The sequence below is a fragment of the Pelecanus crispus genome, chromosome 2 (assembly GCF_030463565.1).
Source record: "Pelecanus crispus isolate bPelCri1 chromosome 2, bPelCri1.pri, whole genome shotgun sequence".
NCBI lineage: Eukaryota > Metazoa > Chordata > Aves > Pelecaniformes > Pelecanidae > Pelecanus > Pelecanus crispus.
The window spans coordinates 166,606,863-166,634,006 of NC_134644.1; the positions used below are offsets into that span (position 1 = coordinate 166,606,863).

At 40.8% G+C, this 27,144-nt stretch overlaps 1 protein-coding gene across 16 annotated transcripts in view; it reads left to right on the forward strand.

Moving 5' to 3' along the window:
* The first annotated feature begins 3,181 nt into the window (after positions 1-3,181).
* Positions 3,182-27,144, forward strand: part of PHF20L1 (PHD finger protein 20 like 1) — a 66,933-nt gene continuing 42,970 nt past the window's right edge. For 5 of the 16 annotated variants that reach the window (XM_075705220.1, XM_075705221.1, XM_075705227.1 and 2 more), the window contains exons 1-9: positions 3,182-3,221; positions 4,405-4,512; positions 4,919-4,975; positions 12,921-13,092; positions 13,233-13,317; positions 14,103-14,191; positions 16,705-16,767; positions 20,531-20,738; positions 21,435-21,563. In XM_075705220.1, coding sequence (XP_075561335.1) covers positions 4,430-4,512; positions 4,919-4,975; positions 12,921-13,092; positions 13,233-13,317; positions 14,103-14,191; positions 16,705-16,767; positions 20,531-20,738; positions 21,435-21,563 — 886 coding nt within the window. In that variant the 5' untranslated portion in view covers positions 3,182-3,221; positions 4,405-4,429. Of the gene's footprint in view, positions 3,222-3,781; positions 4,015-4,404; positions 4,513-4,918; positions 4,976-9,061; positions 9,142-12,920; positions 13,093-13,232; positions 13,318-14,102; positions 14,192-16,704; positions 16,768-20,530; positions 20,739-21,434; positions 21,564-27,144 lie in introns of those variants that run through there. The other 11 variants (XM_075705222.1, XM_075705229.1, XM_075705230.1 and 8 more) reach the window with 7 other exon arrangements.

Here is a 27,144-nt window from a genome sequence, read left to right on the forward strand (position 1 = left end):
GATAAGGACAGTTTAATAAATGAAAGCAAGCAAAAAAAAAAAACCCAAAACCAAAACCCCAAGCAATGCAAAGGCAATTGCTCACCACCTCCCACCAGCAGACCCATGTCCAGCCAGTCTCCCAGCAACAGCCACTTTGGAAGACAAGAGCCCCACCGTTCTTCCTCTGCCCCAGGTTTTCTTGCTGAGGTTGACATTTTATGGCATGGAATACCCCTTTGGCCAACTCAGGTCAACTGTCCTGGCTGTGTCCCCTCCCAGTCTCTTGCCCACCCCCCGACCACTTGCTGGGGGTGCAGAGTGAAAAAAAAAAAAAAGCAAGCCTTGATGCTGTGCAAGTGCTGTTCGGCAATAGCCAACACACTGGTGTGTTATCAACACTGTTTTAGCCACAAAACATGGCACCCTATGGACAGCTATGAAGAAAGTTAAGTCCATCCCAGCCAGACCCAGTACAATCTCCACCCCTTGTTCCATACCATCCATGCCATACTATGTCCTACACTAATACATCCCCATCAATCATCGCCCGCCTCCTGGTCCTTTGACATACACACAGACATTACTCCCTTAGTCTGTTGGACACCCCGCAAATGTCCATAGAAATCCAATCAATTCATTTGGTCCATGACTTGCGCTCCACACAGCAGCTTTCCACATCTGATTTTGCACACACAACAGGATCCACTGGTCAACAGAGCATGTTGCCTTTCACTTTCTGCTCTCTTGGGCCTGAGACACCTCCTCAGGTGATGCTCTGAAATCTCTGCCTCCTGGCCAAACTGTGATCCCCTCCAGGCTACACGGCCATTTGGGGTTCCCCATTTGAGCCCGTTGCATGATCAATGTTACCCACTTACTTCACGCAGTGTTGGTTGCATGAGGTGTAGAGGGGACCCTTCCTATGAACATCTAGTGCAGTGCAAGCACCTCGGACCCTTGACACCCCCAGCTCCAGAACCCTAGAGTTCGACCTTGGGTGTCTCCAGGTGTTTTCTGCCAGAGGCTCCAGGTGAGGCCGTGCTTCCCAGCTATGGCGCAGAGCATGTTTCTGGTCCTGTCTGCATGGGCCCAATGGCTACCACACAAACTATCTCCTGTCTGTCCTGCTGCTGCTTAGGGCCCCACTTGAAAAAGTTCTTCTTTGGGGTCACTCAATAAAGGAATCACAAGCTGACTGTGACCCAGAACGTGCAGTCTCCAGGAACCCACTATGCCTAGGAAAGCTTGTGTTTCTTTTCTGTTAGCTGGCGGAAAGCTGACTGTTATCTTACTGGTCACATCCATGGGGATGTGATGGCAAGCCATTACAACAAAGTTGGAAACAGGAGGAGAAGAGGAGGAAGGTCTCCACAAGACGGTTCCCAGAGTGCTGGGACGGCAGCAACGCAGGGGCCAAGTGCCAGACTTGGCTGGAGGCCAGCGCGTTTATCACAGGTCTCCCAGGCAAAGAAAAACACAGTGATAAGCAAGATAGTGAACACCATAGAATCATAGAATCGTTTAGGTTGGAAAAGACCTTTAAGATCATTCAGTCCAACCGTTAACCTACACTACCAAGTCCACACTAAACCAGTCAAGGGTAGACTAGACTAAACCATGTCCCAAAGTGCCACATCTACCCGTTTTTGGAACACTTCCAGGGATGGTGACTCCACCACCTCTCTGGGCAGCCTGTTCCAATGCTTGACTACCCTTTCTGTGAAGAAATGTTTCCTAATATCCAACCTAAACCTCCCCTGGTGCAGCTTGAGCCCATTTCCTCTTGTCCTATCGCTAGCTACTTGGGAGAAGAGACCAACACCCACCTCACTACAACCTCCTTTCAGGTAGTTGTAGAGAGCGATAAGGTCTCCCCTCAGCCTCCTCTTCTCCAGGCTAAACAACCCCAGTTCCCTCAGCCGCTCCTCAGAAGGCCTGTGCTCCAGACCCTTCACCAGCCTTGTTGCCCTTCTCTGAACACGCTCCAGCACCTCAATGTCTTTCTTGTAGTGAGGGGCCCAAAACTGGACACAGTATTCCAGGTGCGGCCTCACCAGTGCCAAGTACAGGGGCACAATCACCTCCCTGCTCCTGCTGGCCACACTATTCCTGATACAAGCCAGGATGCTGTTGGCCTTCTTGGCCACCTGGGCACACTGCTGGCTCATGTTCAGCCGGCTGTCTACCAACACCCCCAGGTCCTTTTTGGCCAGGCAGCTTTCCAGCCACTCTTCCCCAAGCCTGTAGCTTTGCCTGGGGTTGTTGTGCCCGAAGTGCAGGACCTGGCACTTGGCCTTGTTAAACCTCATACAGTTGGCCTCGGCCCATCGATCCAGCCTGTCCAGGTCCCTCTGCAGGGCCATCCTACCCTCCAGCAGATGACAGCAGCCATTAAGGAGCCCTGGAGTTTCATGCACAGCGAGAAAAGGAGCAAAGAGTTCTGCACTGGCACCAGCAGCAGCAATTAACAGCGGCTAAGAGCAATTAACTGCTGAAGAGCTGCACCAGCTGTGAAGCCAGGCTAGCACAGCCTGACCGAAGCGGTGGTTCCCTGAAGCCCCACCTGCCCGTCAAAAGGAAGAGCAGCAGCCCGGTCCGGCCAGCAGCCGAGCACCCACCCAGCCGCTCGCTGCCCCGCCCGCCCGCCCGCCCGCAGCGGGTTGCGGGAGAGGCTGGGAAGAACACGCGGGGAAGTCGGTGCGTGGCCGTACGGCTTCGTGGCTGAGGGAGGGCGGGAGGGAGCCGCGGGGCGCGACGAGGCTGCCCGCCGCCCCGCCAGCCCGCGGCCGCCCCGCCCCGCCCCACCCTCTCCCCCGTGTTTCTACGGCCGAGGCTGACAGCGTATGACGGCAGCAGGGGAAGGCGCGAGGCTGTGACGCCGCCACCCACGGCCCCGCCCCGCGCACCCCACCCCGCGGGCCCCGCTGTCAATCACCGCCGCGCACGCGCGCCGCCGCCTCCCTTTGTCTCCCTCTCCACCCCCCCCCCCCACCTCCGCCCCGCGTCACGCGGCGGCGGCTCCGCAGTCACGTGCCGGGGGCGGCGGCATGGCGGCGCCGAGCCGCGCCTCGCGGGCCCGTCGCGGGGTGGTGACGCGGCGGCGGGGCGCGGGGAGGATGGGGCTGTGAGGGCGGCCGCCGCCGGACACCCCGCGCCGCGCCGAGCGGGAGCAGCGGGCACCGCGCCGGGGCCGCGGGCCGCCACAGGCCCCGCCGCTGCCTTGCGAGTCGGAGGAGGCGGTAAGGAGCGCGGCGGGGGGGGGGGGCGCGGGCGGCAGCGCGGGCGGCCCCGGGCGATGGCCCCCCTCCGGGCGGGCCCGACGCGGCGCGGGGCTCCGGCGCTCCCCTCACGGCGCCCGGGCCCGGCGGGGCGGCGCCCGCGGCCTCTCCCCGCGCTGGGCCCTACCCGCAGCCGGGGGTCCGCGGGCCGCGGCCGCTCGGGTCCTCCCCCGGGCCTGCGGGAGCGCTCGGCTCCCCCCGCGCCGGCCGGCGGCCCTCCCGCGCTCGGAGCCTGGCTGGGGAGGACCCCTTTGTGTCTGCCGCGCTCGGGGAGCGGCCTGGGCTTCCTCCGCTCGGACACCGCCTCGGAGGCGGCCGCCCCGGCCCGCGCTCGCAGCCTTGGCAGGAGACCCCCGCTTGAAGGCCGGGGTCCGGCCGCCGCTCCTCCGGCGGTCCGGACCGAGGAGGCTCTGGCCCTGCAGCCTGGCACCCTCGCTCTTCAGCGGGCATGCAGCAGGAGCCTGCGGCCCCAAGGGCGAGCCGCGCTGTGCTGCGGGGTGGTAAAGGTAGTACATCAGAAAGCCACGATTATCGCCACGGTAGTCGGACAGAGAAGTGATTTTTAAGCGACCGGATTACCGAAAAACCGTTAAAAGGCACTTGTGAATGAAACTTACTTCGTGCTATGAATGAGACTCGAGAATGCATAAGGAAGGTTGAAGATGGCTTTTTTGTTTGTTTATTTTTGGTTTTGCCATTTCTATCTTACTTGTCCTTTAGGCCATGTTTATCTTTAAATTTCTATTTTGGTAAGGTATGTTTTCCTTGGTTTTGACCTTTTCCACAGCAGAGGAGAGAACACACGTTGACTACAGAACTCTTAAAATTACGCTGTAAAGGGATGTCAAGGAATTTCAGTGTGGTACTGTTTCAGAGATGAACACCAGTTTTTTTTTTATTTTTTTGATGTAAGGTTGATGACTTTTTTTTTTTGGATGGGAAGACATATGAATAAAAATACATGAATATTTTTAATGCCTTGTTTGGGCCTTGATTCTACTTCTGAAAACTGAGCAGTTAATGGAAAGTCAGGATAGAAATTTAATATCTTTCTCCACTCTGGAATATATTTGTTGTCAGTGACAAGTTTTAGACAATATTATGTGTTTTAATATGAATTTTTTTTTTTTTTTTTTTCTTCCAGAGGTAGTGAAAAAGAAAATATCAAGATGAGTAAGAAGCCTCCAAATCGTCCTGGAATCACATTTGAGATTGGTGCTCGTTTGGAGGCACTGGACTATTTACAAAAATGGTATGGAAGACGTTGTGCGGTATTTGCTAAGAGCAGAATTATTTTGTGTGTATTGTATGTTTTGATGTCTAATTATAAAACTTGGTGCACCTGTTAATTGACTGTTTCACATGTGAACTTTATGAATTTCCACATAATAAGCCTGTTAAAACTATTAGCTTATAGGAAAATACTCTCTCTTCAGAAGTCAAACTAAGCTTTTCTGTGGGTTTTTGTTCGTTTGCTTTTAGTGGCTTGTGCAGCCATAGCAAGCAAAGAGCATTTGCAGAGTAGTGTGGAATGCAGTGTCACGTGCAAGATGATCGGTGTGTTAATGTGGCAAACTTCTGTGACTAAAGACTTCTTTTGTTTTAGTTTGAAGGCATGGATGCGAATTTGTTTTGTACTCGGTTGTCATACTTCATAGGTTCGCAAAACTGATTTTAAAAAAAGAAAATGTCCTTAATCGGAGTTCATGGAATAGGTAAGTATGATTGTATTTGTATCAAACAGTTGGAGGAATGAAGTGCTTAAAACTGTGACTCTGCACCACCCAGTCATATCTTGAGTAAGACTCAAGACTATAAAATTGAAATTTGTGGGCACAAGGACACACTACACAGCATGTGTATTGTTGTGTTGAAAGGAGTTGTTCTTTTGAAACAAATTGTTAGTCAAAATTTTATTAATGCAAGTGGGCTAATTTCATGATATGTGCTGGCCCTGCAGTTTCAGTTTGAAAAATCTCTGGTTTTGTTCAAGTAGGTGACACAGGAAGTTGATGCTTCTACCTAGAAGTTTTTTCTTAGCTGATCTCTGATTAAGTAGGGTTAGGAAATGTAGAGGGCTGTACCAGCTTTTCTATTGCATTCCTGGAGAGCTAAGTGTGTTCATGTAAATATCTGATCCTGCTAACTCCAAGTTATGTAATGGAGAAGTCTGTATTATTTACATGTTTATGCCAGTAGTTATATTCTCTGTATAAAAAGTTGGGTTAAACGTTTTTTATCTGTAGAGCTTTGATTTTAGTTATGGCAAAAGTGTTTGTTTTAATAAACAGTCTCTAAGGGAAAAATATGGTTTACAGAACAGTCTTGTTCTTATCTGTTGCTGTAGAGTGGGTTTTCAACATCCTGATTCTGTAACTGAATGCCAAGGTCATGAAAGTCTCTGAATAGTGCTATAAAACCAAAATAATTTTAATAGAACTTTTTATAGCATCTTCTGTGACTAGAGATAATTGGTTAATGTAACTAGATAACAAAAGTTAATATGTGAAAATAGCTTCAGCATAGTTGTATCAGAAAAAGATCACTGAATATCCAGTGTATGGCTTGTATCAGATCTGCCCAGCCTCTTCACAGGGAAGGGTTGCGTGTCAGTTCTGGAGTACTTGTCTAGGTTTGGTGTTGTCAGGCGTGGGCCCTGTCGCAAGCTCTGCAGCTGAGTTTGGTATTTTCAGGCAGAACAGAATTTATCCTGAACTTTCTAGGAATTGGTTCGTCATCTGGACCACCGACTAGAACAGGTCAAGTTTATATGCATGTAAACTTTTGTGGTGCCGTATGCATGGGCAGAAATTTAATATTAAAATTTTGCAATTACAACAACACTGAAAACAGGTCTCTATTTCAAATGAAATAATATTCATGTACGTAACCAAAGAGCTTGTTAGAGAAAGCCTACTGTCGTGTTATTATTAGGGTGACATGGGCTGGAATAATAGTCCAAGAGATTTTTTATTTTTCTTAGCTTTCTGTTGCATAAGGGGGTGGTGGATGTTTTTGTTGAATTTTTTCTATATATAAGCTGTATGCATTCCCCTCATCTGCATGCAGAAATACATCCTTCAAAGAAGATTAAGTTGCTGAACTTACATGAAATCTCTTCATATTTTTTAACAAAACCAAAATTGAAGAGCAGTAGTATTGCTTAGCTCAGTCTTTCTGCAAGTAACAAATTGAGAACACTTGCTGAAAAACAGCCTTTTAAAGGGTTTCAGTTTTTTTCCTCCGTTTTTCTGAAAGCCTGCTGTCACTTAAAGATCCAGTGTTCATGACCAGTTAAAATGTTAATCAAGAAAGGCTTCTAGAGGATGGGAAAAAAGATAGGAAAGTATGTTTTTGCTTTCTGAGGCACTTCTGCAGGTCTTAAATTTTCATCTGTGTAGTAGTTGCTGAAATTCGTCTCATGGAATCTGGTGTTCTGTTTGAATTCTGTAAACTCTGGAGAGGGTATTGTGTACCTTGACTGTTTATTGCTTAAAACCCCCATACTTTTAAATGAGGAAGTACTTGCAGACAGCATTTGGGTCACTGGTATCGTTTGGCATGTATGATTACTGAGTAGAAGAAATCCTGGTGAAACTGATCAGCAAAGACAGGCTGTGTTTATTTTTGCTTTGTGGAGGTAATTGCAAATGCTTCTTTATCAAGTGAAAAACAGTATACTGTTGCAGGGGAGGTCATCTCACACAACGTACTTGTACCACTTGTTAAATTTAAATTCACTAAAGCTATGAAATGTGGCTCTAATCAAAATGAATGTGATCATCTGTCAGCAGAGAGTGAATGAGATGGGATTGACTGATAATAGAAAATTATTAAATATATATGAGATGATCAGGGGCCTGGAGTGTACAACCTGTGAGGAGAGGGTGAGGAAACTGGACATGTTTAGCTTGCAGAAGGCTTCAGGAGACCCACTACCAGCCTTCCAATACCTACAGGGATGTCATCAAGAAGACTTGGCCAAGCTCTCCACTGTAAGTGCATAGTAGGAAGACAAGAGACAACAGGCACAAGTTGAAACAAGAGAGACTCAGGCTAGGTACAAGGAGAATATTTTTCCCCATGGGACAGTCAAGTAGTGGATCAGGTTTTGTGGAGTCTTCAATACTGGAGGTTTTCACGGCTGGGCTGGATAAAACTCTGGAAAACTGGGTGTGATCCCACAGCTGGCCCCGCTTTGAGTGCGAGGTTGGACTAGAGGCTTTCTGAGATCCCTTCCAGCTGGAATTATCCTATGATCTTGTACAAAAATTCATACATGTGCGCGCATACCGCTGTGCCTCTCATTGACAAAACAAATGAAACAGCAGTAAAACTGTGCATATCTGCAAGTACGTGCCCATGTGTGAGACTGGTTCTTAATGTGTTAGCTCCCACAAGTAGGACACAGTCTCTGCAAAGCTGATGTATTTAAAGATGCAGTTCTTCCTTTTTTTTCCTGTTTTCTTGTGTCTTTTGTGGCTCTAGTGCTCTACTGGTTGTCCCATAAGTGCCAGATATTGCTTTGAAAAAAACAATCCTGTTATTTAATAAAGACTATTGTCTTGGAAAATCTGCTTGATCTAAACTGTTAAGTTAGGTAGTGAAGGAAGTACAGATACATAGCCTTTGTTGCAGTTCTGGAATGGAAACAGCTCACTAAAATAAGTTACTTATCAGAACCACAGCATGTTTACTTGGTATATTTGATTATCTGGATGGATTTTTTTTTTTTTTTTTTTTTACTAGTATGGAGGAAGCTTTTTCCCTGTAAGACTTCGGGAAATCTTATTTTGTAGTATCCTTGCTTTGCATTTCAGTTGGCTGGGTTACTTGACAACCAGGTACGTGAAAGGACTGTCAATACTTTGCTGTACAGTGATAGAGAACAATATATATATAATAAAAGGTGGAGAGTTAGAAATAGGTGTTTGCAGGTTTTGCAGATACCAGAAGACTATTTGTGGAGAAGTCAGAATGAAGGGCATTTGGTTTTATATCCTCTACAAGGTAGAAGGAAAGACTTTTTGTACCATTATTGTAAAGGCAGGAAGTATATGTCTTGTTTCTAGACTTTGTAGGTGCAAACTTGGGCAAATTTACTAATTTTTTGCATCCTTTTCTACAGTTTGAAATAACTGTTGTCCCATCTCAGGGGGCAGTTCGCTAATTGTTGATCACTTTTAAAGGGTCAAAAGGAAGATGATGATGTCAAAATGAAAAATACTGTCCGTGTGGCCATTAATATGTGTTAAGTTCATTGGAGAAAATGGGTATTTTTTTAATGCTGTCAAGAAATGAAAACTGAAGTTTTCCATTAATTTTTGCTATATGAACATTGGAGCATTATTGTTGTCTGACCAGTGCTTCATAGTCTAAATTTTGTAAGCCATATTAAATTTTGCAGCTTTAAAAAAATGTTGCGCAATTCTTATGGGCCAGAAGCACCTGAGAATGGAGAGCATGCCATACATAAACTGGGTAGATACCATCAGCTAACAATAGTTTTCCTGTTCTGTCTTTAAAAAAGAACAACAAAACCCCCTGAAATTTGGATGACTTTGGGATTATTAAATACGGTTTCCAGCATGCTCTTAAAAAAACACACCAAAGACTTGCAGGTTTTTGTTTCTTCCCACAAAACCAACACTTTATTAACTGGAGTGTGGTGGTCTGTTCCCCTCCTGCGCCGTGAAAAGTAAAGACTTTTTCCTCAGTTTTTTAGAGTGTATTTTTCTGGTTTGTGCTGAACAAATGTTGGCAAAATCTGTTTGTATACCAAATTCATTCTGATCCCTTAGTGTGGAGTACTTGTTGGGGGCAAACGGGGAGAATTAACCTGACTGGAAGGTTGTTGGGCCTCAGACATCATTACACTTTGGTACCGTAAAGAGTGATGTTTGTATTCCCCTTTGTAGTACTTCTTCATAATATCTGCTTGTAGCTTTGCAATGGAAGGAACTTATACATAAAATTTCTCATGTGTATGAGAGGTAACCATCTTCATATTAATCTTTTTTCTACAGAATAAATATAAACATTGCTCATAGCCATAGTAAAAGCTTTCCTGTATGCATTGTTACTAGAATTCTTTAAAAAGGCGGTTTAAAAAAATTCAGGTTGCCATTTTATCTTTTATTAGCAGGAAATGCATACTTGCCTTTGAAATATTTGTATAATTTTACAATTTATGAAACTGATTTATTTTCAGTAAAAGTGCAAAAACTATAACACCAGAATTCTGTGCAGTGTAAAATTGGCAATACTAAATTCTGCAATACGTATGCTCTGCTCTTTTCCACTGTGGATCAGTATTGTGAAATGTGACTGTTTATACATATTTGTGGCACGTTGTGTGGCTAAATTTAGTGTATATTGAGGGTAATATCTTGTTGCTAAATCCATACAAAGTTATTTTTGGGTTGCCTAATAACCAATCATGTATAGCTTGGGTGGTTCAGAGATTTGCTAAGTCTTCCATCTCTGAGGATTGTTGTTGAATGCAGGTTTTGGCTTTATTCATCTTGCAACCACTGTCTTAACATACATTGAAGAAACATAAATTATTGGAATAAAGCCATTATGTGATGTGTTTATTATAAGATTTAACTGTGCAAAGCCAGTATCGTGGACTTCAATTCAGAGCTGATAATGACATTTTAAAAAGACTTTTGTAGCAGAAATTGTGTTTAGCAGAGAAGTGAACCAATGAACACCTGGTGCTGCATTTCCTCTGTTGAGTGATCCCTAATAAGACTTAATATTTTGCATATCTTCTTTTATTAACCGATGCTAGCTTTGCTCCCCCCCCCCCCCCCCCGTATATATTAATGTCTTGATTCTTGGCTTGCTGAATTTTCCTTAAAACTATCTTCATTTCTATATATTTGTCTCTAAACTATACTCAGTATTTTACTTCCCCCTCTTACTTGGTTTTCTCTTTCCAGGACAGTGTACTATACTTTGCCAGTTTATCCCTTCTGTTGTCTTCTGCACACTGTGCTTGGAATGGTGACTTTGATGATGACTAGTGAAAGCTACCAGCCATAACAAGAAAAATGTAGCAAGGGAACTGGCTATGGGGTAGCAGCATAATGGCAACAGAATATTTGCATTGTAGATGCGTAGGAAAATGAGATTTCTGTCTTTTGGCTGATGGTCCCTGAATTTTGTAAAATAACCTTAGTTTTGCATCACTACCTGTCTGGCATGTGATAAACCTGAAATTTCCAGCTGTAGTGAGAAAAAGCAGCATGGTTCTTGCCTTCTACTTCACTTACTGCAGCTTCAGTGCTTGTGCATAAGCTCTCATTTTTGGTTGCTAGAAAGTGCATTTCCTGTTGTCTTGCTTTTCTGGGGTTTTTCGTTCCTTCCCTCTGTTAAATGCTTTCTGTGTCATCCTTCTGTTTGGAACTCTTTTAGGTAACATAGTTAATCATAGAGTTTTTGTATTAACAGTAACTTTATATTTTCCTCTGCTTTGCTGCTCTTCCTGCTTATTCTGACACTTGGTGTCTAGTTACACGAACTCTGAAATTGGAACACTCCAGAAGATGAAAAAGTCAGTGAGAAATCTTATACTAAATACCTAAACGTAGAAGCATGTAGACTTAAGAAGAAAGCATTGTCAGAGGCAGGGCTTAGGAAAACAATCTCTTGGCTGCCTTTGTTTTCTCGAAGCTTTATTCAAATTTAAACCAGAATGCTCATAATGGGATTCAGGTTTTGACCTATGAGTTTTACTTTCTGTTTTGATACACTGTTCTTGTTAGGTTGTTGTTGTCAATCTATTGAAAGGGGAAAGGAGGTTGATCTTGGTTTTGCTCTGAAAGAAGTCCCATGGAGTTCTATCTTGAAAAAGATTTGGTTAGTAGAGTGGCAAATGAGAGTCTGCAGTTTGAGACTAAGACATTGTTTGGTTTTTTTTAAAGCTCAGTGAGAAGTTGGGAACGTAAAGAACGGCTATGAAAATACTTTGCATTTTTGAAATGTATGGATGAGACAAATGCCACAAGAAGTTGGACTGCCTGTGTATTCTGAGGCGAGGGTGAAATGTGGCTGAAGTAGTTGCATTGCAGTAGTAACCTAGAAAATCAGAGAGTTTTTCTCACTTAGCAACTCCCGAGATATTTAGATGTTGGGAAGCCGTATGCATCACTGCAGCTGAAGAAGCAGGACTGGAGAAATGAAGGAGCAAATTAAGATTGACACCTTTTGTTTTAATGCCGTGTTCTAGTCACCAGGAAAAAGTGGCAAGCCTGTACTTGCTGAGAACTTATATTTTAATCAGAACATAGTGTTAAAGACTCCTTTATCAGCACTGTCAGTGTATTGGACAGAAAGTATTCAAAACGGAAAATGTTGACAGGGTTCCTGTATATGTCAGTTGCGTTTCTAGCTGATGGAATTTGCAGTAGGTCTGGAAATTGGTTGCTCAAGCTCTGCTCTCTTACTATTGCTCCACAGTAGCACTTTGTTAGGAAAACAGGCTGCCTCTTAATGATAATGAAAGACAGCTGACCTTTTGCTGTGGTCTTTTCTTTTCAATACATGATTTGTTAACTTTAGACCATCCCTAATATAAACTCTGGAGAAAATTTGATGGTCTAATTAACTTTTTTTAGGAGATTATTTGTGCTTTTGAACCCATTTCAATACTTTTGTGAAGGACAGAAGGAGCTGAGTTCTGCCTCATTCCAGATTTCTCTGCATTTCATACAGTTGGAAATAACGGGATCTAATAATTTCGGTAGAGGAAGTAGTGTGACAAAACTAGATTGCATTTTGCTCCCCTACTACATTTTGTGAAATACATCACTTCGGTGAAACAGAAATAGTAAGACTGAATAATAATTGCTGAAGTTAGAGAAATTTGCCATTTTCCCCTGCAAATGTAATCTCAAACTTTATGGTTCCTAAACTACATCTATGCCACACCCCAAAACAGATGCCCAAGATTTGATCTGGTTGCTACTTAGCCCTCATTAGTTCTACTGAGTATGTACAATGTTTGAGAGTAAAATCCACATGTTAATTAAGACTGACATACTTATTTTAGTGCATGTGGAGTTACAGAGAGATGACTGCTAAAAAATAGTTACTATGAATCAAATTTAATGGCAGTGAAATCATGGAAGCTAATCCCTAAATTAGTAAGCGGCTTAGATTAAGTTCTTTCACTTCTGGGTTTGATTAGTTCCTTGGATTTGTCTGGAATCAGTGGTCTAATTTGATGAAACATTTCATATGATAAAAGTAATTAATGTACTCCTAAAACTATTTTATATCCTTCCCATCCTCAAGCAAATGAAAACTCTTGCAGGACTTTGCTTTAAAGAAACACAGGTGTTAAAACTGATAAGCACAAACTTCTAATTCCAGTTTCAGGCAGTCTTGGTCTGGGAGTTTGAGGTTTAAATTTGAGTATAATCAGCTGACTAGGATGAAGCTGATGACGTATCAGTAATGTGTATAGATAACTCTGAACTGAATGTTATCCTACTATCAATTTAGTAATATAATCTTTTCCACACTTGGAGATTTCTCAGTGCAAGGTGTTAGTGTAACTTTGTGAATGGTCACGTAAGCACTGTTGTATGCAAAAACATAAAAACCCTGTGAAAGGCTTTGGGATTTATCAGCTTACATTTATCATTCAAGGTATCCATCTCGTATTGAGAAGATAGATTATGAAGAGGGGAAGATGTTGGTCCATTTTGAACGTTGGAGTCATCGCTATGATGAGTGGATTTATTGGGACAGCAATAGGTTGCGACCCTTGGAGCGACCAGCATTAAGGAAAGAAGGGCTGAAAGATGATGAAGAATTTGTTGTAAGTGGCATGTTTGACTTTTTTTTTTGTAAACTGTCCTACTTGTTTCCCTACATTAAATCTCTCTAGCACATAACGTTTAATTATTTTTAGGAAAAAATCTAAATGATTAAAATATTGACTAAATTTGTATAAAATAGGATTTTAAACCTGGAGAAGAAGTCCTAGCTCGTTGGACGGACTGTCGATATTACCCTGCAAAGATTGAAGCAATTAATAAAGAGGGTATGTATTCACATATGGTCCATTGGTAAGGACTGTTTGCATATGCTGTGCTGTAGCTGTAGCCTGCTTAAAAAATTGACATGCATATAAAGTTTTGCTCACTGCCTCAATATTAAGTGAAAATCTTTCTATTCTGTCAAATTTAGTAAGATGTTCATCTTTTATCTATGTGAAATTAGACAACTGGAATTTCTCCTGGAGTACAAAATGCTTAATGTTTCCTCAGCGATGAGAAGAATATCCTGTGCACAGTGTTAGGAATATTTTGCACTATAGTTGATTTGGGCTAATGATACATTTACATTTTTGTAATTGTTTTAGGAATGGTAGGTCTCCTTAAAGCTCTGTTTATTGAAGAAAAACAATGGAAATGGGGAAATAAAGGAACAACTTAGATGCAATACTTCACAGTATTTCTAATGAGCATAAGTAGAAGTTGAAGTTTTTACTGTCGTTTAAAGCAAACAAAGATTTGATTGTGAATTGAGTTATTTCCCTATTGTGGCAACTTAACTATTACTTAATTCTTTCAATGAATTATGAGCAAAAGTGACATGATAGCTTAAACGTGCTTGAAATTGTCCAAGTAGACAAAGAGCAACAATATAAAAGCAGGTTTGCATTGAGGCTGTCATTTATTTTTCTTAAAATTCTCGATCCTGACTGTAGGTAACACCTGGTTACTTTGTTCATATAGCCTACAAAACATTTTGCTAAAGCTTTCATAGTAACAAGGTGTGTTTGTTTCTTAACTACTCATAGTGATTACATCAATACTCTTCTAGGAACATTCACAGTACAGTTCTATGATGGTGTTATTCGATGTCTTAAGAGGATGCATATCAAATCTATGCCAGAGGATGCAAAAGGGCAGGTAAGAATATTTTAGGTATCTCCTTGTTAGGTTTTATATAGATTTTTTTTTTTTTTAATATCTTGAGATAGTAAAAATGTCATCTAGCACAACTAGTTTTAGATTACAGTCTTTATTCTAGGTCGTGCACTGCCTTGCTTTCACCAGTTTTATGGACGATGCCCCAGAGTGTGCTGCTCAAGTAGTCTTGCCTCTATCTGAAATGTCTAGCTGCTGTACACTCCATTGCCGACTAATCTGTTCCCAGAGTTTTGTCTTGCAGAGTTTACAAAACCAGGGGCATCCAGAGACTTTTTCCTCTGGTCTCCTTTCAGGAAAAAGCTTTAGCTTGTCAGTAGTCTGTGCTGCTGGTTATTTATTTATTTTCTTCCCCACCCCATCTCTTTGGTTTGCTACTGTGGTAGCTTTTTGCCCACATGTTCTTATTAACATGACTGTTCTGTGGGGGCTTTCTCCCCTGTATCAGAACTTTTGAGGATTCGGACACACATAAACGATTCTTTATCTCTGATAATGTCCAGTTGCTGTTAAGTAAGAGATGCTGAGTAAAAGTTGAGGGAGGCTGTGAAGTAGAGGACATGATATAGTCATAGGCATATCTTTACTTGCAAAAGAAAAACAACATTGAAATGTGCTACATGCTTTCAGTGGAAATGCCATTTCATTTGTCTTGCATGGTAACTGTATTCTCATAGTTAATGAGAAATTACTCCACTGAAACTATTTGAGACTTGGAGACAGGAAATGTGAAAAAACTGTTCTTATTTGCTCCCAGTTTTCTTCAGAATACTCCTAACCTGGCAAACAAAATTCAAGTATTTCATAATTACTGTTGTAACCACCTCTATTACAGCAAGGGCAGATGGATAAGCGAATTGGCTTGAAAACATTTCAATATCCTGGCCTCCAGGTTATAGGTACCTATATACTAGGGTTGATCATCTGTATCTATCGAAGTTCCAAGAACACTGGAACTTTGTGCAGGCAACACTGCACGATCTAAACTATGTTTCCTTAAGGAGCTTAAACTGAAATCCACAGTCATGCTAACACTGGCTTCTTGCTGCAGTCTTACAATAACTCTGTTGAACCAGTATATAAAATTTCAAACAATGCTTTCAGTATGACAGTAAGTTAGGAAGCTAGAATATTTCATTTTATGTCGTAAAAAACCCCAACTTTGGTAAGATTGTTGTGACTGAACTGGAATAGCCCTTCTGTGACAACATGAAGAAGTCCATTACTCTGTCCTGTGCTTTTTCTAGGGAGCTATGTTGTATCTAATCTTGAGTTATTACTCTTAGGCCACAGGCATTTTCAGCTTTAAAAAAAAAAAAAAAAATCCATTTCTTAGCAACCATTTTGATGTCCAGACATGCTTGGTGGCAGCCCAGCTCATCTATTACTTCTAATTTTTCTCAGTCGATGAGAGTTATGGTGTCAGTTTCATGCATCTCAGGGCCTGAATGTAGGTGGCTTCAATGAAGTCTTGAGAAAGAATAAGGGGGCCAAGTTTACATTTTCTGAGATGGATTTAGAATTTTTAAGTTGTCTTGAAGCAAGAACACCACCAATTATGCTTTCTGTAATGCTAATTGATACTAGTCTTAACATTTCATTTTGCAAAATTAGAGATAGGCATGAACTTCTGTAGCTTTCAGACGCAAAGATACTTTTTTCTGCAACATCTCCTACATCATTATGCTATGGTAAAATGTTTGTTTTTCAAAATATTTTTGTGATATTAAAGCATAAAAATGTGATCTAAGACTTGGTTTGAAAATCAGTGATCTGAAACTAAGCTTTGTCCAAGCTTAGAAATCAATGGATGTTTTTGCTTTTTTGCATTATTTATTTTATAAGAATACATTTACTAAAGGTTATGTGAAGCTTAAAAAAAATGCCAAGAGTATAACTTAATTTGAAAAATAGTGGAGTTGGCGGATCCAACGCTTCATGCTTAATTTAAACCTATGTCTTGGTTTTTTTGTCTGTTTCCAAAGAAAAAAAATACATTTCAAGAGATGAGTGTAAGCTTAAGATACTTCAAGTTCTAGTGCGTTAGCAAATTTAACAAATGCAAGATCTGTTGGAAAGGTGTGTGCTAAGCATGCAGAATTCGAATTACACGGAGAAAGAGGGATAGAGACTAGTTAATTCTTTGATTTGAGCTTAGCGTGTCTTAAAGGAAGAGATCATAAACACTGTAATACTCAAACTTTGAGTTGCAGCGGAAGAGTGTTTTAATAAGACTCAGTTGTGAGGGTGCAAAGGCAACATTTTTAAAGAGTGGAAAATACTTGTGTGGTTCAATGCAATGAGACTATAGGTTAGGTTACTTTGTAGATAAGTGCAAATTAATTGAAATCACACAAATGTGGCTAACATAGTACAGAGAGAAAATAAAAAAAAGATGGGGATATTGAGACTGCCCTTGTGAGAGCACATATGAAGTATTTGGATAACTTACTTTTTCTGTTTCATGTTTTTTGTTTTATCTTCGATATAATTAGGCGCGCGAGAGGGAGCAGATAGCGCCGGAGCTGAGATTAGTGACGGAAATCGAACCAAAAGAAGTGAGTTTTGAGGAGGGTTTTGAAGGAGAGGGAGGGGACTTGGCACACAGGAAGAGGAAGCTGAGGAAAAAGCATGGATTTGCAATTGGGACAGAGGAAAAAAAGAAGATGTGACAGGAGACAATGTGAGCCAAGATGTAGGTGGGGCAGACTGTTTAGAATTGAAAGGTGAGGATAAGGAATCCAGGTTTGATGTGGAATCAGCCAGTCGATAGACTGATGATGTTTTATGTATGTGTATGTATGAATGTGTGGGAGTTGGGAGTTGTGATGTGTCAGGAGAGGGAAAGCAGATGAATCTTTAGTACTGTAGAGAAGCAGATAAGGTGGTGGCTGTAGGCAGGTGAAGGGAGAAGGATGTGTGTGTGAATTCTGCTATTGGTGCGAGGGTTGGATTTTAGAAATTATTCTGGTTTTGCCTTCCCACTGTTGCAGGTTTAAGGTTACACAAAGGAATATTTTAAAAAGTGTTTTAGCCAATTGATGTGTATAGCTGTTGGGTAATTTCTACTAACATATTTTTCTGATCATGCAATTTCCTGTGCTTTGATTTAGTGATTTAGTCTAATTAGCATAATGACAGTTTTCCTCAGTGATGATAAAGTAATGTTTTGTCTTCTAACCACAGTGGCCCATTACTTTTCTCTTGTCAATTTTCTCAGCTTACTTGAAAGATGAATTTTAGTAAGAATAAAAAAGACGGAAATACAGGTGTTTTTTAAAAAAAGGTTATGTATGTAAATGAGAAACTCACTGGGATAAGATACTGTGGGAAGCAGGAAATCAGGCTGGATGGTGCAGGGTAACTGGTGCAGAGTTATAAAACCGCAGCCAATACAGGGACAATGTCAGGACACAAGGGAGAAGTAGGGAAAACTTCTCTTAGGAGGTGTTTGCTTTTGCTTTATTAATTTTATACTGTGTTCATATTTGGACCCTTGGCTTTGTGTATACTGAATGCTCTGGGGAAAAGTCCTGCTATTAAAGATTTGCAAGTAGTTTCTGTGATATCTATGATATTTAGTGTCCTGCTATTATGGTTGACAGAGTACATAGTGTCCTGCTATTATGGTTGACGGAGTAGACATCTTACAGTGACCCTGAGACATATTTCAGAATTCATTGTGCTTTAGGCTCCTGCTGTTATTCTCCCATTTTTTGTTAAATTTTTCTATAAATTCTGAAAAAGGCACAAATGTAACTTGTTGAAGAAGGAGTTCCTGTGCTCGTCAAAAGAAATAGTCACCTTAGCGTCTTAGATACTAAGTAGTTCTCACGCGTCAGGAGCTGTGCAGCTGAGCAGTCGCCTAGTAGGAGTTCAAGGTTAAAAAGCAGGAATTACCTGTGTCACTTCAGTGCCTGTATGTTTACTCCGGAGTCAAAATAAAAATGGACCCACAGAGTTTCTGGCCAATTCGGAATCACAGAACTGTTGAGGTTGGAAGGGACCTCTTGAGATAATCTTGTCCACATGCCTGCCTCCTCCCCCCTTGCCTGCTCAAGGTTCTCTTCACTGAGTTTAAATTTACATGTTAATCTGGGAAAACAGCATAACTATCACCATAATTAATGTGTCTCTGCTCCGGCTTCTGAACATTTAACCTTTGTTTGCTTCATTGTTACATGTGTCCTGCTACCCTCTGTAAGCTCCGTCTCTTAAGGAAAGTATCCAAACAATGAAATAAAATGCAAACACAAAAAACCCCTTCATGTTGCACCAGAACAGCTACCGTTAGAACAGGATACTTAGTTCAGTTTGGTCCTTGAAGCTCAATGTCTTCTGAAAGCTTCCGATTTCAGGATGCTTAGCTTGACTGAAAATTAAAATACTGTTTAGAAGCTATTTTGATGCAGGCTGTGCTTCCTTTGCTTCCCACTTTTATCATAAGATCCAAGCTCCAGTCATATTACTGATCCTCTTCATCCCTTGGCCAGGGTACAGTGTAAGACTTCTACTCTCAGGTCTCCTAACTCCTCACCAGCACAAATAGCTCAATCCTTTTTTTGTCCTGCTGGATGGGCAAGGCTCTGGATGGACTGGAGCTAATGTGTGTGCTTGTTTTGGCTGGCCAAAAAAGAGGTATGTGTGTTTTTGATTGACTATGCAGCGGGCAGTTAGACACGCTCTTTGTGGCTGGCATGTCACCAAATGGCCTTGGTAGTTGCCTGTTGTGTAAGCATTGCCAAAGCACTTCCAAACTTTGCTGCTGCTAGCTAGGCTGAGTGTATGCATTTTGCATTGATGGCTTGGACACGGAACACTTTATCTTAGAGGAATCGAAACTGTTGGTGTTTCTAAGTACATAGCTTGACGCAAAGTAGAAGCATAACCTATGTAAAGCAGTGATTTAAAAGTATTGAGCTATGGAAAAGGAAAGGCATAATACAAGGGAAAGTAATGCTTTGTATTTTGTGTTATGCTTCTCATGCATCAAAGAAGCCAAAGAAACCTCACTAGAACAGAAATTTGAAAGACTTATAATACGTAATAAGTGGGAAAAAGTTGCATTGAAATAAGATTTATAAAATCCAGGTACTTTAGGTACCTCATAGGATAACATAACAACAGTCCAGAATAAAATATTGTCTGTCTACAGTTAGGGGAAAAAAAAAAAATTTACTATTTGTAAAGCACTCATGTGACGCTAGACAAAAAATAGTCTTTATCATACTTTTTTTATATGTGGTAGTACAAATCTGCAAATACTCTTGTAGCCAAATTGCCATGTAGTAAATTAATTATCGTTCAAAACATTCAGATGCCTAATTCTTACTGGTGGAGGATGAACATTGCTATCAGTTTTTATATCACATATAACTTCTCCATGGAAAAGTTCTGTACCTTGATGTTACAGAAAATTTGAAAAAATACTTCAATAAAAAGGATCAAGTTAAATTTTTTGCAATTGGATTGATCTCTGACTCTCAAGAGACATAAGGCAGGAGTCTGATCACTCCAAACTAGTGGAAAGAGCTTGGCTCAGCCTTGGAAGTATTTAGTTCTCTCCGTTGACTTACAGGGTGGCTAGATTTCGTCTTTGTGCCAAAAAGTAGATTAATTTGGGCTGTATGTTCTGTTGTTCACCCCTTGGATGTTTCTGTATGGTCAAAGAAACCATTATCCAAAGTGGCATTTCTGTTACCTTAAATGTGGATTGTGAAATTCAGTCATATTATAGGGCACTTTATTGAAGTTAATGAATGAAACTTGTAATATGTAATACAAAGAGAGTGCTGTCTGTAGTTACTCTGGAAACACAGATATAATTAGAAAAGAGTTGTCCCTACTTTATCAATTTAATTCAGGAAGAACTCTGCCCAATCGTGCAGCTGGCTGGACCATGCTTTGAGGTGATTGTAGTTTTGAATAATAGCTGAATTTGAGCAACAATGGAATTGGTGTATTTCACAGCTAGAAGGGTAAGAAAAAAGTCAGTGTTCTGGGTTTGGGAGCTCCTGGGTTTCTAAAGCTATGACACATAAAACAGATAGCAGGGAACGTGTGCAGCCAGAATTTGCTATGCAGTGGTTTTCTGAAGGTTTTTTTCCCTTTGCTTTTTATCCATGTGGCATACTGATAATACTTCGAGTTTGTTTAGGCAATTTGGGAAACTGGTTTTACCACTCTTTGAGTAGTAGCAATAAAAATAAATTCAACTGTTCTTGAACATTTCTAGATGAAGTTTCACTGGGTTTATAAGTATTTTCTATTTGAGTCTCAGGCACTTTTTAATACTTACTTACCATTTTTTCCTTTTTGGAGGATTGGATAGCTTTGGTCAAAGCTGCTGCTGCAGCAGCAGCCAAGAACAAAGCAGGAAGTAAACCTAGAACCAGCGCAAACAGCAATAAAGATAAAGAGGACAGAAAATGGCTAAAAGTTCCCTCAAAAAAGGAAGAAACCTCAACCTCTACAATCATGCAGGAAGTCCAAAAAAAGGAAGAGGAGCCTACATCTAGTGACACATTTGGTAAAAACAAATTCTGTAGAAGATAAAATATGTTTTTCTGACATGTGTAGAATTCCTGTTGTTAATTTTGCAATTGAGTAATAACTAGTATTTCTAGAGAAAGATGTCTCATTTGCTACTATGATAACTGTTATGAAACATAACATCAGTTCAGAAACAATTTTACCAGATAAATCTAGTTGGGTCAGCATTTACTCCTTGTGCAAAACTTCTAGTTAGCTCTAACAAGAGCAGAACATAGGGGGTTTTTGGTTTTTTTTTTTTTTTTGGGTTTTTTTTTTTTTTTTTAATTACTTCATTGTATCCTTTGGTTCATATTCCTGCATCTTCTGTTACCTGTGAGATAATCCCCAATCCTGTTGTAGGAAAAAAAATTCCAGTATGGATGGTTGGAATTCATATTCCATCAGGGAATGTTTGAAAGCATTTCTGGGTTGATAAGAATTTGTTCATATTAATAGTCTTTAATACTACTTTTCTCATAATACTGAGTAAAAATTACAAAATTTGAGGTAATCTGCATCTAATGCTTCAATGTGTAATACCAAATCTTCAGAATGTGTCATTCTCATTTTTAATAGAATTTTAAAGTTTCTTTACTGCAGTATTCTAATAGCAGTTCTGAAATACTTAAGTATTTTGGGTGTTGTGTATTTATGAAATGTGAGTTTATTAGATTTCTTTTCTGTTTAAAAGTAGGATTTCCTGTAGTGGATGTTCCAAAGATGGCCTTTGTGCAGGCAGAGAGCACATTATCACACAAGAGGAAAAGTAATCTAGGCAACTCATTTCAGGCAAAGAGAGCTCGTCTTAACAAGATCACTGGTAAAATACTTTTTTTGTTGTTGACTTTTTTCCTTTTTAATGTAATGAAATATGCATGCTTACATATAAGGTACTAAAGTAGATGGATAAAAGCACATTCATGAGGCAGATATTCACTACAGTCTTTTACTTGTTTGGAATTTAAAGGAATCTATAAATGGTAATAAAATCTACCTTGTTCATAAATTCAGAGAATGGTCTCAGACTTGGTCTTTAGTTTTCTAGGAAGGTAACCATCCCAAACTGATGAATTTCTTGAGCATGTTTTAACTCCAGCTGCACAACTTTCTCCATTATTGGGTGAATTTGGGGTTTGTACAAGTTCTTAACATGGTCATGAGTTACATACCACCACTGTAAAGTAAAGCTTTTGTTAGCTGAGGAAAAACTAAATGTTTTGTCATAGCTTGTTGTAAAGTAAAACTGTTCCTGAAAAAAGTTTACAGTATGTCATTTAAAAGTATACACCTAGCTACAAATTGAAGCAATGAAGATCTGAAATGTTTTTTTCAGTGTCTAAGGCGTTCATTCCCTGTGTTTATTACTCAAAGGTATTAATGGAAAACAAGAATACAGTTATAGAATACATTTTATACAACAGGAAATGGAATATTAGATAATTTGTCTTATCTTTAAAAGGCAAAAAATGCGTTTTATTCCAAAATTGAATAGAAATTTACTTTAGTTTGGAAAAATTACTTCAGTTTGTATCCCTCCTCCCCTATGCCTCACAGTAAGTAAATTGTGTTGCCAGCATTGATCCTGTCAGTATTTAGGATGAGCTAATACGTTTGTACCTGTGCTGGGAAAGTGTCAGGTGCATTTCAAAAGCTGGGTGGAAAGAAGTTGTGAAGTCCCCCCTTAACAGAGGGGCCCTTGACAGACGGTAAGATAGAAATGCATTCTAGCCATTATTCTAGTAAATAATACTTTGTGTGAATCATAGAATCGTTTAGGTTGGAAAAGACCTTTAAGATCATCCAGTCCAACCATTAACCTAACATTACCAAGTCCACACTAAACCAGTTAAGGGTAGACTAAACCATGTCTCAGAGTGCCACATCTACCTGTTTTTTGAACACTTCCAGGGATGGTGACTCCACCACCTCTCTGGGCAGCCTCTTCCAATGCTTGACTACCCTTTCTGTGAAGAAATGTTTCCTAATATCCAGCCTAAACCTCCCCTGGCACAGCTTGAGCCCATTTCCTCTCGTCCTATCGCTAACTACTTGGGAGAAGAGACCAACACCCACCTCACTACAACCTCCTTTCAGGGAGTTGTAGAGAGCGATAAGGTCTCCCCTCAGCCTCCTCTTCTCCAGGCTAAACAGTCTGAGGTCCCTCAGCCGCTCCTCATAAGGCCTGTGCTCCAGACCCTTCACCAGCCTTGTTGCCCTTCTCTGGACACGCTCCAGCACCTCAATGTCTTTCTTGTAGTGAGGGGCCCAAAACTGGACACAGTATTCCAGGTGCGGCCTCACCAGTGCCGAGTACAGGGGGACAATCACCTCCCTGCTCCTGCTGGCCACAGCATTCCTGATACAAGCCAGGATGCTGTTGGCCTTCTTGGCCACCTGGGCACACTGCTGGCTCATGTTCAGCCTGTCCAGGTCCCTCTGCAGGGCCACCCTACCTTCCAGCAGATCGACACTCCCACCCAGCTTGGTGTCATCTGCAAACTTACTGAGGGTGCACTCAATCCCCTCATCCAGATCATCAATAAAGATATTAAACAAGGCTGGCCCCAGTACTGAACCCTGGGGAACACTGCTCGTGACCAGCTGCCAACTGGACTTAACTCCGTTTACCACTACTCTCTGGGCTCGGCCACCCAACCAGTTTTTCACGCAGCGAAGACTACGCCCATCCAAGCCATGAGCTTCCAGCTTCCCAAGGAGAATGCTATGGGAGACTGTGTCAAAGGCTTTGCTAAAGTCCAGGTAAATGACATCCACAGCCTTTCTTTCATCCACCAGGCGGGTCAGCAGGTCATAAAAGGAGATCAGGTTGGTCAAGCAGGACCTGCCTTTCATGAACCCATGCTGGCTGGGCCTGATCCCCTGGTTGACCTGCACTTGCCTGTTGAGTTCACTCAAGATGAACCTCTCCATAATCTTTCCCGGCACTGAGGTCAGGCTGACAGGCCTGTAGTTCCCCAGGTCCTCCTTCTGGCCCTTCTTGTAGATGGGCATCACATTGGCAGTTTGACAAACTTTTCTATGCTACAGATGAGAGGGGTTTTTTGTGGTTTTTTTTGGTGGTTTTTTTTGTTGTTCAATAGATAGGGTATGGTCATTTGTATAAGAAGTCTTACTTGTTTCTATAAGGTAAAAATAACCTGACTTACTAAACTGCGTGCTGAGGTTTTTTCATATTTGTTTTGGCCAATCCAACCTTTCATAGGTCAGCAGTTGGGGATGTATAGTCAGTTTTCTCATGAGTGTGGTTCTGTTTTAGTCTCAATCAGTTCTTTAATCTAAAGGAGAAAATAAATGAAATGGGCCAGTATGGAACATGATATGAAGGAAGCAGTCTTTACAAAAAACCGTCTTCTGCATCCAGGGTTTTCTTTTCTGGAAGGCTTCTTATTTGTTTAGTTAACAGATGTCTGATTTATCAGCCTCATTTCTACTCTCATTTGCCCATACTGCATACACCCTCAGTTAAGTCTGAAATTAATTGCTGCCACGAGCAGTAGAAGTATAAGATATATATATATATACTAGTGATGTGTATTATACAGAGCCCTGTTAATTTGTTTCCAGTAGCAGTTAGTAGCAGGAGATACCAAAAACAGCTGAAAAACCTGTAGCTCCAGAAATTATATTTTTCTGTGCTTGTAGATAGATTCTCCTTTCTTTAGGAGCTTTGTGAGAATAATAGCAGTTGGATGGGCTCATGTAGACTGAACTGAATAATCAGAAAACATCATGTTGCAGCCATTGACTTTATTATTCTGAAAACAGTGTGTCTCTGTCTCCATGAAAGCATACTCTGCTAGCAGAGAGTATGTTACCGTGCAGTGAAAGTAAATTAATCCTTTAATTACAAGATGAAATTTGTCATGCTTGGTAGTTACTTTGTGTAACTGTTCTCAAATTAACACACTTCTGCAACTCATACTGTAGTAGGTTTTTTTTATTGTTGCATATAATGGAGTATTTTGAAAATGTAACTGCTGATGATCAAACTTCTTTTTGCTGTGTGCTTACTTGTTATGCTTGAAATACTTGTAAATTGTCATTTGTGTTTCTGGCATGAGCTTTTAGATTTGAAGGAAGGTTGAGAATCATGCTGGTGTGCCCATCAGAATGGCTACAAAAGAATCATAAAGCATTGTAGCTCTTAGGAAAACATTAATTTACCAAGTGTCTTATGGCTGTATTGGGGAAATAGATCAAATAATGTGGTTGTAGGAGGCTGTCTGAAGGGAACTGTTTTCTGGATTTCAGTTCAGCATTCAGTGTTTTTTGCAGAAGGTTCTCCTTGTCTGCCATGAGGGCAACAACTGCATCTGGTGTTCTCTGCTCACCATTCAACAAAATTAAGTTGCTTCCTTTGCTCCTTTTTCTTCTGCTGCTGTCCCTGGGGGAAATTGTATTTCCCGAAGGTGAAGGGTGTCTACTGCTAAGCATATATTAATGCCTTCTTCCAAGCAGTTTTTGCCTCTGTTGGAATGCTTGCTTCCTCTTCTCCTGCTGCAGTATTGATACCTAAAAGAACAGATAACACCTGCAGCAAGTTTACAGAACAAAATACTTCTGGTTCACTATGCCACCCTGTGCTTTTTATTTGCTACATGCTGTTACTGACAGGGGATCGTGAACCTGTATTCCTGCTGCTGTAGTAGCTTGTGGAGTTTTGTCTTTCTACAAGCATGGTAATTGGTTAGAAAGATACTTCATGGGGTAGAGAAGAATAAAATAAGAAGAGTATGTATTCACAGGTCTGACAGGGTATAGGTTCGTTTCATGGCTTTACTTTCTGAGCACTGAGCATCTAGATAGAAATAAAAAACACAGAATCATGGAATGGTTTGGGTTGGAAGGGGACCTTCAAAGATCATCTAGTCCAGCCCCCCTGCTGTGGGCAGAGACATCTTCCACTAGATCAGGTTGCTCAAGGCCCCATCCAACATGACCTTGAACATTGCCAATAATGGGGCATCCACAACTTCTCTGGGCAACCTGTGGTTTGTAGAACCACAGAAGCTGCCTTATAGACTGTAGTTTGTTGTTTAGTATTTAAAACCCTACTTCACTTAATTTTGAAAATTATTTCATGCTTTTCATTGTAGATGCATGGTTGTCAATATAAAAAACATTGCTAATTTTGCAACTTGATTTAAACAGGATAATTTGAATCACAAAGGTTTATTTAGGACCATGAAACATAAATCTGTTATGAAACCTAATGCAGAATTAAAATCTTACCTGATAATTTTATTGGTATTAATATAATAGGGCTAAGTTTCTGTTTTTCAGTTAACCTATTTAGCTGTAAAATCGGTTAGTTTGCACCTCTTGTTATAGATGTGGTGTTTAAAAAAGTTTATTTAAAACATAACTACTTTGTGGTAAATTAAAACATAACTTAATTTAACATAAAGAGTAAATGAAAAAAAGCAATCTATTTATTGTGGAATGCTGAAATGTGATAGCTTTCTAGCAAAATACCACACATTGCTGTGTGTGTGTTTTCAGGTTTGTTTTGTGGTTTGGTTTTTTTTTTTTTTAATGTCCTAAATGCTTCCTTTGAGCCCGGACTTTGCCAATTTATAATTCCTTGGGTATTGTGCGCTGTAAATTAATTTTGAGTATATCTAATTTTTCATGGAATGCAGTAGGAATTTCCTGTGGATGTGTCAGCTCAAGTTATTTGAGGACATAAACTCTCCACCCCCAGTAATGACATTCCCAGGGATTATAACAGTAACTTTTTAGATTTGTGTTTTTCAGGTTTTATCAGTTCTGCTTTGTCTTATGGCGTAGAACTTTTTCTTTCTGTGCATACTTAGGTAATTGAAGTTATTCTGTGAAGCAGAACTGAAGCTATTGCTATATGCTTAGCCAACAAAAAGCTTCCTCATATTTATGTTGCCTTGTCTTTTACAGATTTTTTTTTTTTATAGTAGTGATACTGTATATGATTTCATGAATTAAGTGACATAGAATCATAGAATCGTTGAGGTTGGAAAAGACCTTTAAGATCATCCAGTCCGACCATTAACCTACACTACCAAGTCCACTCTAAGCCAATCAAGGGTAGACTGGACTAAACCATGTCCCCAAGTGCCACATCTACCCGTTTTTTGAACACTTCCAGGGATGGTGACTCCACCACCTCTCTGGGCAGCCTGTTCCAATGCTTGACTACCCTTTCCGTGAATGTATTTGCTCCCGATATGGTCTTGTTATTGAGGTAATTTGGGAGCTCCACTGCTGAGAATATTCATTTGGGAATTAAAATCCTTGTTCTTTTCTGTCCAAAAAAGTTTTGCATATGTTAGAGGTAAGAAGTAGTAATACAAATTCTGATGGGAATTTCATAAAGATTGGAAATGGAGGAGATAGAAAAGGTT